Source organism: Mustela nivalis, assembly GCF_964662115.1.
Source record: "Mustela nivalis genome assembly, chromosome: 7".
Classification (NCBI taxonomy): Eukaryota; Metazoa; Chordata; class Mammalia; order Carnivora; family Mustelidae; genus Mustela; species Mustela nivalis.
In genome coordinates, this window is record NC_139026.1 from 2,872,635 (window position 1) to 2,887,129 (window position 14,495).

The window sequence follows — 14,495 nt, forward strand, 5'->3', positions numbered from 1 at the left end:
ACCCCTACGAGCCCCTGCCAGGGGCTGCTCCTCATCCCAGGAGCCCTGCTTCCCCTAGCAGCGCCCCCACTCCGGAGGGCCGGGCCAGGACCTGCACCCCAGCACATGCGGTCCATATCCCAGGCCACCAGGTGCTCAGCACAGAGGCCATCCCAGACATTTCTGAAATCGGAACTGGCCGGGGCACAGCCCACGGAAAGTGACGTTCAAGGTCAAACAGTCACAACTCAGCAACGCACAGCATCAGGTCCCCGCGGAGAAGGGGTCTCCACACGGACGCTGCACCTTGTCGGACCCTGACAGCCGGCCAGGAAGGGGATGACAAGACGGACGCGCGACCGAGAGAAGGGAGAGGGTCCCCGCGACGCGCGACCGAGAGAAGGGAGAGGGTCCCCGCGACGCGAGCTCACACACGGGGCTGAGCAGAGCTGCGCGCAGACGCTGTGGCGGGGTCCCCCTCCCCCTCTCCACCTCCAGGAAGTCCACGTCCTCACTCCCCTGCTCTGTCTCTCCCGAGGCTGGCCAGCGCTACACGGTAACCCCTGGCAGGCCCTGTCCTGATCACCCCAGGGCGAGGGTGAGCCCCTCGCCCCCTCGCACGCCCGCAGGGAGCCTGGCTGCCTGCCTCTGTACCTCCTCCCTAGGCCCGCCTCCTCCTGCACGACCAGAGCTCGCCCACCAGCGCACCAGAGAGCCCCACACGCCGCTCCCAAGTGTGGGCTCCCAGCAAGCTCTGCAGTCCCAGAACCTGGGAAGACTGACCTTCACCTGACCTTCACCTGACCCAGAGCTGCCCTCCCGTCGCTGGGTCACCGGACACCCTGTCCTCAGACGACACTCACACAACACAGCGATCCGACGTCACCTCCTTCAGGAAACCTTCTCAGACCTCCCCAGGAGTCCTATGGGACCCAGAACCTCCCGCGCTCGTCTGAGACCCTGAGAGCGCCTAGGCCAGCTCATCCTCTGTGTCTGAGTCTGGGACCCAGGGCCCAACACCCACAAAGCCCTTCTACCATGAATAAAATACAGGCCCCATGCCAGCCTGTGGGCACGAGGTAGGCCCGCGCCTGAGCTGGGGAACAGAGGGCCAGACAGTACCTCCCACGGCTCCCTCCTCCCAAGGCCCCCTGGCTCTGGGCAGACGTGACCAGCCCCCCGCACCCTGCCTGCCCTTGGCCTGGGGGCCAGCATGGCTCAGGCAAGTCCACTGGGGGCCGATTTGAGGGGCCTCGAGGCAGGAGAGGGCCTCTAGCACAGCCTCCCCCAGTGGCCACCCAGCGCCGTGGGGCGCTCTAAAGCAGCAGTGCCGGGCGGCGGGGGCCGTACTCTGTCTGCTTCAAGGGCCCCACGAGATCAGGAAGACACCAGCCTCCCCACGCACAGAGAGCACAAGTGTGGGCCCCGCCCGAGGCCAGCCTACCCGGCGCGACACGGCGGTGCTGGAGCGCTCTTTGAGCTGGGGGTCCGTGGGCAGGCTCCTCCAGATGATGTAGGGGGTGTCGTATTTGGCTCGCAATCTCGGGCAGCGTTTGAAGACAAAGTCGATGAGGAAAAACTTGATGCCAGCGTAGAGTCCTAGGGACAGGAGATGACAGTCCCGTTGTGGCCAGGGCCCACAGACGGCCTCCCAGAACCCAGGTGTGGCCGGCGCAGGGCAGGGGAGCAAGAGTGCGAGGTGACCCAGCCAGCGTGGCGTCCTCTTCAGTGTCTCGCCACCTGGGGCCCTCCGGCAGCTCCTGCCGACCACAGCACCTTGCACACAGACGGGCCCACCACTTACCACCCCACAAGGGTGACATGAAAGAAAGTGCGAGGGACCCACCCCCAGCCAGCCGCCCTCTGATCTGGTGGCCCGGCATCACGGCCGGGCGCCCCCCTGCACCCCGGGCCCCCGAGAAACAGGATTGAGGGCATTTCACTTTGGTTGGTGTCAGTCCTTGTCCCCAAGGCCATGCTGTCTGTCAGCACTGCTTGTCCCGACAAGGCATGCCGGGGGGCGCCAACGAGAGACCAAGGCCACAGCGGCACGCCAGGAGGTGGTTGGCAGGTGGGGACCGCCCCCGCCCTGTGCGAACCCCGAGCTCAACGTCCCAGCTCGGATCCAGCCTCTACCCTCGCCCTGACCCCTGCACTGCAGACAGGCCGTGCCCGCTTCAGGGACACAGAGACCCCACAGGAAATCAGAGCTCAGGGTCTAGCCTGGGGAGGAGGGTGCAGCTTCCTGGGGTAGGTGGGCCGAGTGGGTTGGGGCAGCCTCAGAACCATGGCTTTGGCCTCAGGGCAGCCTCCACACCGGCCCACACCCTCTCCCTACCCTGCAGAAGCCCCAGGCAGGGGTTCAGTACAGGGGTTCCAGCAAACTCATGGGGGTGTTCAAGCTATCCTGCCGTGCCATCCCATGGTCTGAAAGAGGCAGAAGCCACATCGTGCACAGTCAGGCCTGCGGCCAGTGGCTCCCTGAATTCTGCACGCTGCCCACCCCAAAATCAAGCTCTGAGCGCCCTGTCTTCAGTTTGCCCTCCCACTTCCCCAGTGGCCCCACTTGGCAACACGGCCTACCAGCCCGTCGGGGCAAACCCTGAGCCCTCCCCGACCATCCAGTCCAGCCATAGCTCCTGGCGTCGGGCTCCAACCACAACCAGGGTCCCCCTAGGGCTCCACAACCCCGACGCAGCTGCCTGCCTCAGGCCCCTCACTGCCCTGCCCACCCCACCCCAGCCACGGGCTGCTCCTGACCCGCCCAAAGCAGAATCCAGAAAGCTCACCTTCTGCTCAGACCCCACTGCACAGAGACTCGAGGCCACTGTCCCCCACGACACCTGCACCCCACGTCATCCTCCCTTGACCGCGGCCCCCGCCCTGCGGCCCCCGTGAGCGCTCCGAGCTGGCTGACCGCGGTCCACGACCGATGCCTCCCAGCCCCACGTGCTCGCCGGGAGCGGGGTGGGGCCGGGGGCTGGCTCTTAAAAGCAGAGAACAGGCTCATTTTAAGGAACCAGGATCACGGCTCTGGGGTTCCGATGGGCTTCATTTCTCCCAAGTTCCACCGTTCTAACGGAGAGCCGTCCGGTGCGGCGCCAGGGCAGGCAGGCCTCACGCGCTAACACCGGCCCCCAGAGGCCTGTGCGTTCTGCGGACGCTCCGGAGGGCAGCAGGCCGGGACCCCCACGCCCCCCAACCCGGCACGCGCGGCAGCCCGGACCCCAGCCCGGGCGCCTCCTTACCCACGGCCAGTCCCACCAGGCGGTAGGGGAAGAAGCAGGAGGCGAGGAAGGCAGCCCAGAGCGCGACGTACAGCTTCTGCGTGATCTCGGGCTGGACCCACATGAACAGGCTGGAAGGGAGAGGGGGGCTCAGCCGGGACCGGGGCCGCACCCCGAAGGTGCGGGCTGGGGGCCGGGGACTTACTTCTTGATCTTCTCTAGGATGTCAGCCATCTTGCCGAAGAGGTTCTGTGGGGAGAAGCTGTGGTCACCACGGGCCCTGGGCCCGTCTACACGGTTACACTGGGGGGTGCATAGCCGCCCCGCAAGGCCACAACTGGAGGTGGGGGGCACGCAGAGCCCCGCTGTCCCACCCAGCCACTCACAGGCTGGGGACGGGGTGGTGGGTCCCCGCGAAGCCCAGGGACTCGCACGGACGCCAGACGCAGGCCACGTCCCTCCCAGCAGCCGGCTCGGCCCCGGCTCGGCGGGTCTCCGCCCTCCAGGGTGCCCACCATCAGCCCAGACCCTCCCGCCAACCGTGGCCGTGGGCACTGCCAAGGGATCGACGGGCAGGTCAGCTGACCACAGACGACCCAGGCCTGCGGTTCTGGGGGCCGGGCTGACGCACAGACGCCCCCGGGGCTGGAGCCCGAGAGCTGTACCTGGGCCTTCTGGGCGACATCCAGCACGAGCTGGAACTTCTCAGACACGGTCAAGTCTTCCTTCGGAGGCTCCTGCAGCCAAAGGGGACAGAGAATTTCCACCGGAATTCAGCAGCCCAGAGCAATGGTTCACAGAAGCAGTCCAGAGGCCTCACAGCCCCAGAAGCAGGGTCCTGCACTGCCCCCGCACAGAGGGGCTGGCTGTCCTGGCAGACGCCCCCCCCGTGCCCGAGAGGGTGGGCGGGCAGCGGCAGTCCCCCGAGCCAGCAGGGGGTCACGCTTCCACAGCCCATCTTCAAAGGTGTGTCTGAGACCCGGTAGCCCTCCACCCCTCACTCTGTATGGAGGGAAACTGAGGCGAGGGGGCAGGACCTCCACCTGTTTGTCTGAGTTCATTTAACAAGAACCTCCCAAGGGCCTCCTGGACGCTGGGGCCCAGCAGGTCACAGTTCGCTGATCCCTGCTCTACTGACCTACTGACCTCTGGTCCAGGAGGCCCCTGTACCCCCTCTCCCTGCTCCAACGTATGACCCCCACCAGGAGGGGTAAGGACAGCCCAGGGCCCAGGTCTGGTGAGGACCTGCTTCCCCGCTCCGCTGAAGCAGGGGCCAGGGAGGGGCACTCGGGGTGTTGGCTGGCTGGGGGTCAGCCTGTGGCCATCCAGGGCTCTGTGGTGGGGGAGGCTGGCCTTCTGCTTCCTGACCTCCACTTGCCAGGCAGGGGTCCCCTGGGCATCTAGCAAGCAGCACCCGGAGGCTCCGGGAAGCTGGCCGGGCGGAGACAGAGACCTTCACCCTCCCAGGACTCACCACCGGTTCAGAGACTTCAGGCACAATGCTCCACTGTATCCTCCAGCCCCTGCAAGGACAGCGTCATGCGCTTTTCACAGGCGGACGACATCGAGTCCCCAGCCCCGTGCTCCCGGCGAGGAAGAAGTGTGGGACAGGAAGGGCTCCGGAACCCTCTGTCTGCAGCCGAGACCTGCAGGGCTGCTCCCTGGCTCTTGAGCAGGGACAGTTCAGGGTCACCCCCAGGAGCCCCTCCCCTGGGGGCCCAGAGGGGGAACAGAAGATCTTTCAGAAGAAGCCAGCGAAGAAATAACGGTGAGTGCTTTAGCTAATCGTGCCTGGTCTGGGCACAGGTGACCCCTTCCCAGGTATGTAAAGATATTCTTCTCTACAAAATACGTTTTCAAATAACCCTACTCAAGCAGGCTCAGAGATGCACCCGGGAAAGCCGTATGTGAAAGTGTGAACTTCTCAACAGCTAAGCACAGATCTGCCTGCGGTGCGGAACCGGGAGGCTCCGTCGGTGCAGCGTCTGCTTTCGGCTCAGGTTATGATCCCGGGGTCCCGGGATGCAGTCCTATGTCCAGCTCCCTCCTCAGCGGGGAGCCTGCTTCTGCCTCTGCCGCCCGCTCTTGACTGTCTCTCAAATACATAAATAAAAACTTAACAAAAAAAAGTCAGGACTGCTAGGGCCCACTGCAGGCCTGCGTGAAGCAGGGGTCACCGCTGCCGCATACAGACCAAGCAGCTGGGGAGGAGGGGTTCCCTGTGGAGCCCCCCGGAGCGCGCCCAGCACAGAGAAGATGCCGCATGGGCTCCGTGATTGCAACGACCCTCCCGCTGAGTCCCGGGGCCTCCCAGGGCACAGAGACTCCACAGCCCCGCAAGTCCCTGGGGTCGTCACAGCTGAGCAGGAGCTGCTGGGGGGACCCCCTGCCGGCCCCCGAGAGAAAGGAGCTGGGGAGTCTGCGGAGCCCCGCCTGTTGCCTCCCACGGACCAGGTGGAGGTGGGCGTCCTCCTGGGGGCTCGGGAGCCCAGCCTCCCCGAGGACCACTCCCCAAACCCCACGTGTGAGGCAGCCCCAGCTCAGGTGTGCTACGGTTGTGTGTGTTGTCAGAAGACATCCCAGTCACGTACGCAGAAGGAAGCTGCTCACCTACCTGGCTATGAGGTAATTGAGGGATAACCTCAAAATTGCTAGAAATAAGAACATGGGGATGGCCCAGCCATGCCACACGGCGTTCATGTACACCTGCGGGTTTGGAGAGAGACAGTCAGGCGGCCTGACAGGCCACATCCCTCCCCCTGCCCTGCCCCACCGGGCAGGCAGCCATGCCAGGAGGCAGGGAGCCCAGGCCCCCAGGGCCTTCCCCAAGGGCTGACGGCAGGACAGGGAAGCCCTGAGAGGAGCTGCTCTCTCAGGAGGAGCCGCCAGTGCTCCGAGGGTGCAGGGAGCAGGCGTCCCAGGGAAGCAGCCATTGCACGTAGCCTGGGACGGGCCAAGGTCCCTGCCAGCTCTGGGAGCGGCTCCCTTAAGCTGGAGCTGGCAACTCCCCCGGGACTCAGCGCGGCCAGTGAGGCAACTGACTGCTGGCTGAGACGCCCCTGCGTGCCGTGTGCCAGGCCAAGTGCGGCTTGGGCTCCTCCGCTCCAGGCCCACCGGGACTGGCAGAGCTGCCGGCACAGAGCAGACGCTCAGAAAAGGGCAGAGAAGGGAATGTGGCGGGGACGGGGACGGGGTCCAGGCGGAGGCCTGGAAGGTAGGTCTGAATGGCGAGCACATCCCCTGGTGACGGTAGGCAGGACCAAGGTACCAAAGACCTCATGGAACTTGGAAGGGTGAAGGCGGGGCTCTGGGGGGCTGAAGGCGGGGCCTCTGGCGTGAGGTGGGGCTGGCGCCCCGCCACTGAGTCACTGAGTCGTGTTCTCAGTCTGTGTTTGCAAAATGCCCGTCCCCCCTGCACTGGCGCCAAGCTATGGGCTTTAGGGAGGTCTCAGAACCCTCTGGAACGCAGAGATGGGGACTTTGGAAGCTGCGGCCACCGCTCTCTGGCCTGGCAGGCGGGAGGGCAGGCTGTGTCCTCCTCCCAGTGACCAGAGGGTCTCATGTGGGGCTGGGGATGGCTGCCACAGGACCATTCCGGCACCGCCACAGGGTCCATGTCCCCCAAGGGCACACGGCAATGCCAGGCCCCTGCTCTCCCATCCTGACCCAGGACTGGTGGTTCGCGGAGTCTCAGCTTGGCCTCAGGCCACTGGGGGTCTGCCAGGAGCCTCCCCTAGATACCCAGCGGGAGGAGACCGGGGCCCCTCTGGGCAGACGCACCTCCCCACCATCCTCTCCCTGACTCGTCCAGGGAGGCGACGGAGGCATGGACAGAGGGCTGCCACGGGGCTGTGTGTGCAGACACGGGCCGACCCCCGGCACCCCCCACGCTCTCGCATGATCCTGCAGCGACCCCGTGGCTGGGGAGCGACACGGCAGCCACTTTCTAGACAGAAGCTAAGGGGCGTGTGTCCCGAGGGAAACCGTGGGGACGGGGCGGGCCGGAGGCCCGGAGGCCTGGAGGAGCACCCCCCCACCGCCCGGGAGCACGCACGGTGAAGGCGATGGCGGACGTGTAGACGGAGTACCAGTCGGATAAGGCAGAGAGGTTCTTCACGAAGCTGGTGACGGGCTTGGCACCGCGCTCTGAGGACAACACACTGCAGTGAGGGCACTGCACACTGCACACTTGGGCACACCCAGGAGGGCAGCGGGGCGGCAGCGGGGCAGCAGCGGGGCGGGAGGAGCCAAAACGAGCAAAACTCTCGTGCGCCTGACCCTCTGCCGGTGCTCCAGGAGCACCGCTCCAGGTGCTGCGGGCCATCCACAGCCTCTGTGGGGCCGCGCCGGCCACCTGTCCCCTGCCGCCCACGCCTGAGCCATGCACAAGAGAAAGGGCCAGCTGAGGGGGTGTTCCTTGTCACCGCCCGGGCTCTGGCAAACACGTGGGAAAGCACCACTTCTCTCGGGGCGTTCCAGGCCTGGAGGGAAACGGTGCCCCGGCTCAGGGCCAGGTGGACAGCGCTGGCCCCATCCTGTCCTGCTCTAGATGGACAAGGTGGGGCCCCGGACGGGCTTCCAAAGGGAGCCTTTTTCCCGAGAACTCTCAGGGAACATCCTTCTGAGAACACGTCCCGTAGCTCAGGACTCCAGAGCCGGCCCTGCTGGCTCCGGGCACGCAGCTCAGGCCCCAACGGTCCCCACGGCCGCTCACAGACACGCTAGGTACTCACTCAGTCGCCTCATGTTTTCCGTCAACCTGGGAGAGAGAGGGAGAGACATGAGCACTGGCTCCTCCGCGCCGCGCCCGACACCCACTGCGGGGCTCCGCTGGCTCCTCCGCGCCGCGCCCGACACCCACTGCGGGGCTCCGCTGGCACCGGGACACGGCCATGCCACGAAGCACGTTGTCGCTGCTCCCTAACTTGGGGTGTGGGGGGTGTCTCACCCATGGAACCGTCCCTCACCTCCCACCCGTGGCCCTAGAACCCGAGTCCCCCAGAGCCTACAATACGGCTTGCAGCAGGGGCAATTGACGGAGCGGGGACCACTGAGCAGGGGGACGTGGCCGTGCCACCTGCCCTGGAGCCCTGCTGCCTGTCCTCCTCCAGGAAGGGGGACCCTCTCGCAGGAAGGTGGGCATGGCCTGGCCCTGGGAGCCGCCCCGGCTGCCGCCTCTCGGACCCTCGGACGCTGGCCTGGCTGAGGCCTCGGTGCGGTGACTGCCCCCCACCTCCGCCAGGGCCCCCACCTCCGGGCGCTGAGGGGCTCCTCCGTCTCCACGGCGCTCTCCTCCGGCTGGAACCGGAAGTCCTCCACGTACTCCCCGAACTTCTCGTAGAACCACTTCTGGACGCGGGGGCACAGCCCCTGGCTCCGCCGGTCTGTGGGCACGGAGGTCCCCGTGAGGGCAGGCGGGGGCGTGAGGAGCACCGACAGAGGAGCGTGAACACGCACTCCCCGACGCCAGGCCTGACCCGCTTCCACCACGAGGCCCGGCCTGGCTGCCACAGACCACATGCGGTCTCCACGGCCACACGTGCCCCAAGCTGCCCCCCCACCGTGGGCTCCCACCCCTGGCGTCTGCGTCACCCTCCCTTTCTCTGGCAGGGGGCTCAGTCCTGGGGAGCCCGGGGACCAGAAGAACGGCCAAGGGGTGTGTGGGCCGCGGCTGTATCTAGCTGGGGGCCCCAGTGAAGGAAGTGGCCTCTGCCCAGCTCGACCAAGATCTTCAGAAACAGACCCACATCCCAAACTCAAAAAACCAGGTGGACGGAGTGCCTGGGGGGCTCTGGGTGAAGCCGCTGCCTTCAGCTCCCATCATGATCCCAGAGTCCTGGGATGGAGCCCCGCATCGGGCTCTCTGCTCAGGGGGAAGCCTGCTTCCTCCTCTCTCTCTCTGCCTGCGTCTCTGCCTACTGTGATCTCTGTCTGTCAAATAAATAAGTAAAATCTTAAAAAAAAAAAGAAAAGAAAACCAGGCGGAACCAGGGAGCCTGGGTGTGCTGCAGGACACATATTCGCCTGCAGGGGGCGCTGTCCGGCCGCAGGCGAGGAGGGGGACGGCGGGAGGGGTCCAGCGCCCCGGCTCTCCCAGGGGCTGAGGTCTGTGAGCGCCTAGGGGCAGAGAAAAGGCAGAGCTCTCAGGGAGGGGAGGGCTGAGGAGGGCTGGGGGCTTGTCGCCCCTGCCCGGGACGTGAATGTTTGCAGCAGGCGACTAGGCAGCGGTGGGCGGGCCGGAGTCTACCAGGCCCGTGTTGCCACGAAACCACACTAAGGATGCAGAGATGTGAGATCCACATCCTTGGGATTTTCTCCAAACACTTAAGAATGTAAAAACGTTTGAAACATGTGAAGTCAGGTGGGGGCTGTAGTCGGCCGAGCCCCAGGTCCAGGTCCGGCCCGCTGCCCCAGCAGCCCGGCTCGGACACCGTGACCCCTTGGCCGTCCACCCCGGCTGCTGGGTGGGGAGCGCCGCACCCGTGCCCTCCCTTCCCCACACAGAACCCACCACACCAGCGACCGCCGCTACAGAATGGACCTCGGCCTGGGCTCCGGGAGACTTGGGGTCACCCCACCCTCCACCCTCCTGTGTGCACTGGAGACTCCTCAATCACAGGGCACAGCAGGGCCTCGGGTTCTCTGTTCCTGGCTTGGATCCTGGGTCTTGGGCGTGGCACCGGTGACCCGAGGGGCACAGCAGCCAATTCTGCACCTGCACCGGCCCGCCTGGGGTTCCCACACCGGGGTGCCTGGGCAGGGGGCAGCTTCCCCTCCGAAAGGCAGGACCTGACTCCGGGCCAAGCTGGGCCTCCACATGGCAGGGGCCCCCGGAGAGACTTCCCCTCCTGAGTCTCCGTTTCCTCCCCTGTACACGAGACGGGCTAACCTGAGGCCCTACTGGGGCAGCTGTGTGTTCCCGGCACCGGCAGGGGTGCTTGCGAGGGCTCAGCCTGGGGGAGGGCGCCCCAGGTTGGGTGCCAAGAGGGCCAGGCCTACAGAGCTGGACAGAAAGTCCAGTTTGCTGCTCGAACGGCTCTAGGAAGGCTGGGGGGGAGTCAGATAGAAGCTCAGGGAGGAGGAAAAGGTGCAAAGGGGTTGTGCATCCTGACCCAGGGGGGCCGGCCACATGCTGACCATGGCAGCCCCGACTGCCCGCTCGTCCCTTGTCAGGACTGCCAGCCTCTGGACATGGGCCACCAGGTCAGGGGCCAAAAAGCCAGTTTGACAGCAACGACACTGCATCTCCATCAGCAAGGGCTGAAACGGGCCACGTGGTCTTTCTACAGGAAAATAAGATCCTGTCTCGTTGAACAGCCTGTGTTTGCTGTGACAGCTCGCTGATTCACAGCTGGAGACGCCTTCGCAGTCCCACGGGCTCAGGGCCAGCGCGCCCCCCACCGCCCGGCCCAGCTGCCGGGGGCCTACCTGCTCCATTGTTGACCTGGGCCTGCCCCTTCGGAGGCTGCTGGGCCGTCGGCTCCTCGGTTCTTAAAGAAGGAGAAGAAGCAGCAAGAATCCCGTTAGCCAACACTGCGTAAGTGCGGGCTCTGGACGGTGCTGTCCTCCCGGGGAGTCTGCCCACACGACTGGTGGCTCCAGCCTGCGGGCGCCGCTGGGAGCTCAGTGCTCGGACCCGCTAGTGGGGCAGGCCGGCGGGCAGCTCAGAGCCGCATTCCCATGGGCACGCGCTCTTCTACTTTTTTTGATAACCAAATAAAAGACGTCTCATACTGCGCTACTCTCTCCTGTGCTATGAACACACCTACTTCTTCATCATGACGTTCAGAATAAACAGCCCTTACATGGATTAACCAGCCTGTGATAAGCAAACGCTCGTCTGCGGACACGTCCAACAGGCAGCGCGTGAGGCCCGAGGCTGGGTGACCCCCTGGGCTGGCCAGCTGTGCCCAGGTCCCAGCTCGGCCCGTGCCCGCCACCTGCCTGGCTTCCTGCCCCCACGGCCCAGCCCCCACGGCCCGCAGCCGTCATCTGGCCACAGAGCGCTCTCCCAGGGTTTCGTCCACCTGCCACACCCCGACTGCTGAACCAGAGCCTGACGCAGCTGATCCAGCCCCTGCCCTGGGGGGGGGCCTCTGACCAGGCTACGGCCCGTGCCACGGCCGCCCTGCCTGCCTTGCTCTGCTCTGGCCCAGGCCATGGACGCACCACACTGTTTCTGGTGCTCTTGGTCCAGCAGGGACCCTGGATGTGGGAGAAGTGGTGCCCCAGGCAAATGTCAGCAGGGTCCTGTGGGGTGCAGAGGACGCTTCCAGGACAGAGACAGCAGGGCTGGGAGACCCCCAGCCCGAGCACGCCCTCGGCTGCTGTGAAGGAGGGGCACAGTTTCTGCTCATATGGTGGGATTTCACGCCACGCTTCCAGGAGCCGACCCGCTCTGCAGGCTTGAAACCCTGACTGTCAGCTAGAGCAGGAGGCTCTAGAGCAAGCTGGATGGGGAACCAGCAGGGAGAGCGAGGCCTGCAGCCTCACCAAGCGATGGGTGGGGGAGACACAACACAGACAGGAGGTCCCAGGGAAGGGAGCCACGGTCCGGGAGGAACGGGCCAGGCATCCACACCAGCCCCTCCCTACAGCCAGGCTGCCAAGCGACAGTCCACGCCCAGAGCGACCACTGAAAAGTGGGGCTTTCCTGAGAACCAGAAAGGAGCCCAGGGCACACGGGAGACATCAGGACCCGGCCAAGGGCCTTTCATTCCTAAGTGTGCATCCCGGCCTCAGGACCAGGATGTCTGTGCCCAGCCTGGAGGTTCTGGAAGACACAGCTCACCCGAGAAGCACTAACAAGCCAGACCCCTGCCCAAGCCTGAGGCCACATGGCCACCACGAGGACTTGCATGCCTGAGTAACACGGCTGGGGGCTTCTCAGGGTCCTGTACTTATGACCGTTTGGTGTGCACGGCCACTGGCTATGTGGTCTTTCTAACACAATCCATGCTAGAAACACCCAGATGCTCAGATCTTCGTGGGCTGCGAGCTGGCTTCAGGGGAGGACGTGTACCCCCTTCCTATCGCCCCACATGCAGGACAGGTCAGTGCCTCTTCCATGTGCTGGACAGAGAGACAGACAGACAGCAGGGCAGGCGGTGCGCCAGGAGGTTCCAGCCCACGACACTCGGGGCACGCGGTCCCGCCTGCAGCTCCGGAGAAGGTGGGAAGTGAGCCGGGTGACCTCGGGGGAACATACAGGCCGCGTGACCTCACTGAATCAGGAAAAGGCGGCCTCATGTTTCTAACAACTGGATTCTCTGAAATGTTTCGGAACAATCCATGCCAGCGTTCAACAACCACGCACATGAGACGGAGTGGAACTTGCCTGACTTGTTTTTTTAAAGTCCGATTTTCACGCCTGCAGCCACCCAAGGCCAGAGGGCGCGGAGGCCCACAAGGAATGTGACGCCAGGCCCGGTGCTGGGGTCACTCTGCCCTGACCCCTCCCCAGGGCTGGGGGCACCAGACCACCACCAGGGTCTCTTTCATTCCACACACCTCGGCCCCAGCGAGGCTCAACGCGGCGTGCCGGCCGAGCCCAGGAGTGGGATGAGCAGAGGGTGTTGGCAGGCCCAGCCCGCCCCAGACAGGCCGGGTCAGAAGGGCAGCACTTCTCTGCGGCTCCTGGACCCCAATGAGAGAAGGTCTTTGCCTACTAATAAACAAGCTTCAATCAAAGGGATTTTGGGTGAATTGTCTTTAAAAGCCAAACAGGTCTCTATAAACTGTTAATTACCATGTTTCAATCCTGGAGCTCATCTGTAGCTTGGGGGCGTGTGTGCCCGTGTGTGTGCGCACGTGTGTGTGCATAAGGGGGTTCCCCTCCACATGCTCACCCACCGGGATGGCCCGCGGCCACCCCAGATGGACACTGAAGTGACAACAGAAGAGGTCATCACGTGCACAGAACCTGCTTCTCCCTGTACCTCCCCCCTTCAGGTCTCCATTTCCAGAAGGTTCCTGAATCCCACCCCTATGTAAAGCAGGGGAACAGCCCCACAGTGGGCCCCAGGCCCCTTAGCTTCTGCGGCTCTGGCCTGCTATTCCTTTACCGTGACCACCCAGCAGGTCCCTCTGTGTCCTCGGAAGCGGATAGGGCTTTGGCCTGGGCAGGAGGGGGAAGCGGAAGGCAGGGCCCTGCCAGGAGAGGGCAGGCGCACGGGCTCAGCTCGGGCAAGCACCTCTCAACCCCAGGGGGAAGTGCCGCCTCCAGCCAACGGCTCCGGGCAAAGCCAGACAGAAACGACTCCAGCACCGGACAGAGCACGTTCTCCGGGGTACACGGTGCTGAGATGCACCACGGGAGGCCGGCCGTGGCCGGCAGGTGGAGAAGGCACCCACAGCTGGCCATGCCCCCGGAGGCGCCAGGCCCTGGCTCTCTCAGCATCCACAGGTCAGGTCCCCGGCTGCACCCCTCTGCATAACGAAAACATCTAGAGATGGGAAAGGTTCGACGTCAGGTACCGTGCAGGTTGAGGCCCACGTGCTGGTGTCCGGGAAGGGCTGCCGACCTCGTGGCCGGGACAGAATGGGGAAGAAAGGGCCACCCCTCCCCTAACAAGCTTGAGGCCCCCACAAAGAATCCCAGAGAACCCCATCATAGCCCTGCGGGGACAGTCAACAGAGCCTTACTTCAAGGTTGCCCAAAAGCCCATAGGAGTCGTCAGAACGGCCTACAGAGCACGGAACCAGAGACCCTTCCTGCAAGGAGGACCAGATGCCCCAAGCTCCCGGGAGCAGAGCACCGCGGGTCAGCCCGGACAGCTGCAGAACAGGAGCCGTCTCCTTCCCACCAGCCAAGTCCTATGCATCGAGGTGCCCGGAGGGTGGGTGTCTTCAGAGCCAAAGCCACAGAAGACACTTGAAAGTGACCGGGCCCTTGTCCACCCCACGGACAAACCCGTTCTGGCTGGCCTCGCCCAGCAGCAGCCTCATCTGCTGGGCCACCAGCTTGCAGGCCGCGTGGACGGACGGGGAGCCTCCTGGGGTTTCCAGAAGGACAGGGAGAGCATGGCTCTCAGAACCCACAAATACCCTCCTGGAAGGACCCTCTTCTCACGGGCAGCACCGCGAGGCGGTGGCCCAGCTCGTGCAGGCAGAGCGGTGGGTGCGAGAGGAGGCCACGCGTGGGGACAGCGTCGCCCCACGGCAGGGCCCACCTCATCCCCTCCAGAAGCTGGGGAGGGACCCTGCAGGGATGAGGGGGACCACCCGTGACGGGCGAACCCGGCAGTAACTGCGTGCGGCAGGATGGCGCGGGAAGGGGTGCTGGCCGCC

The 14,495-nt window shown here is 65.0% G+C and overlaps 1 protein-coding gene across 7 annotated transcripts in view; it reads right to left on the reverse strand.

The window, feature by feature from the left end:
- Nucleotides 1-14,495, reverse strand: part of GRAMD4 (GRAM domain containing 4) — a 74,592-nt gene that overhangs the window by 4,910 nt on the left and 55,187 nt on the right. For all 7 annotated transcript variants that reach the window (XM_082739614.1, XM_082739609.1, XM_082739612.1 and 4 more), the window contains exons 5-14: nucleotides 10,635-10,696; nucleotides 8,458-8,590; nucleotides 7,940-7,965; nucleotides 7,261-7,352; nucleotides 5,821-5,912; nucleotides 4,681-4,729; nucleotides 3,872-3,943; nucleotides 3,412-3,455; nucleotides 3,228-3,337; nucleotides 1,424-1,578 (exon numbers count right to left, since the gene is read on the reverse strand). In XM_082739614.1, the coding sequence (XP_082595740.1) occupies nucleotides 1,424-1,578; nucleotides 3,228-3,337; nucleotides 3,412-3,455; nucleotides 3,872-3,943; nucleotides 4,681-4,729; nucleotides 5,821-5,912; nucleotides 7,261-7,352; nucleotides 7,940-7,965; nucleotides 8,458-8,590; nucleotides 10,635-10,696 (835 nt within the window). The remainder of the gene's footprint in view (nucleotides 1-1,423; nucleotides 1,579-3,227; nucleotides 3,338-3,411; nucleotides 3,456-3,871; nucleotides 3,944-4,680; nucleotides 4,730-5,820; nucleotides 5,913-7,260; nucleotides 7,353-7,939; nucleotides 7,966-8,457; nucleotides 8,591-10,634; nucleotides 10,697-14,495) is intronic.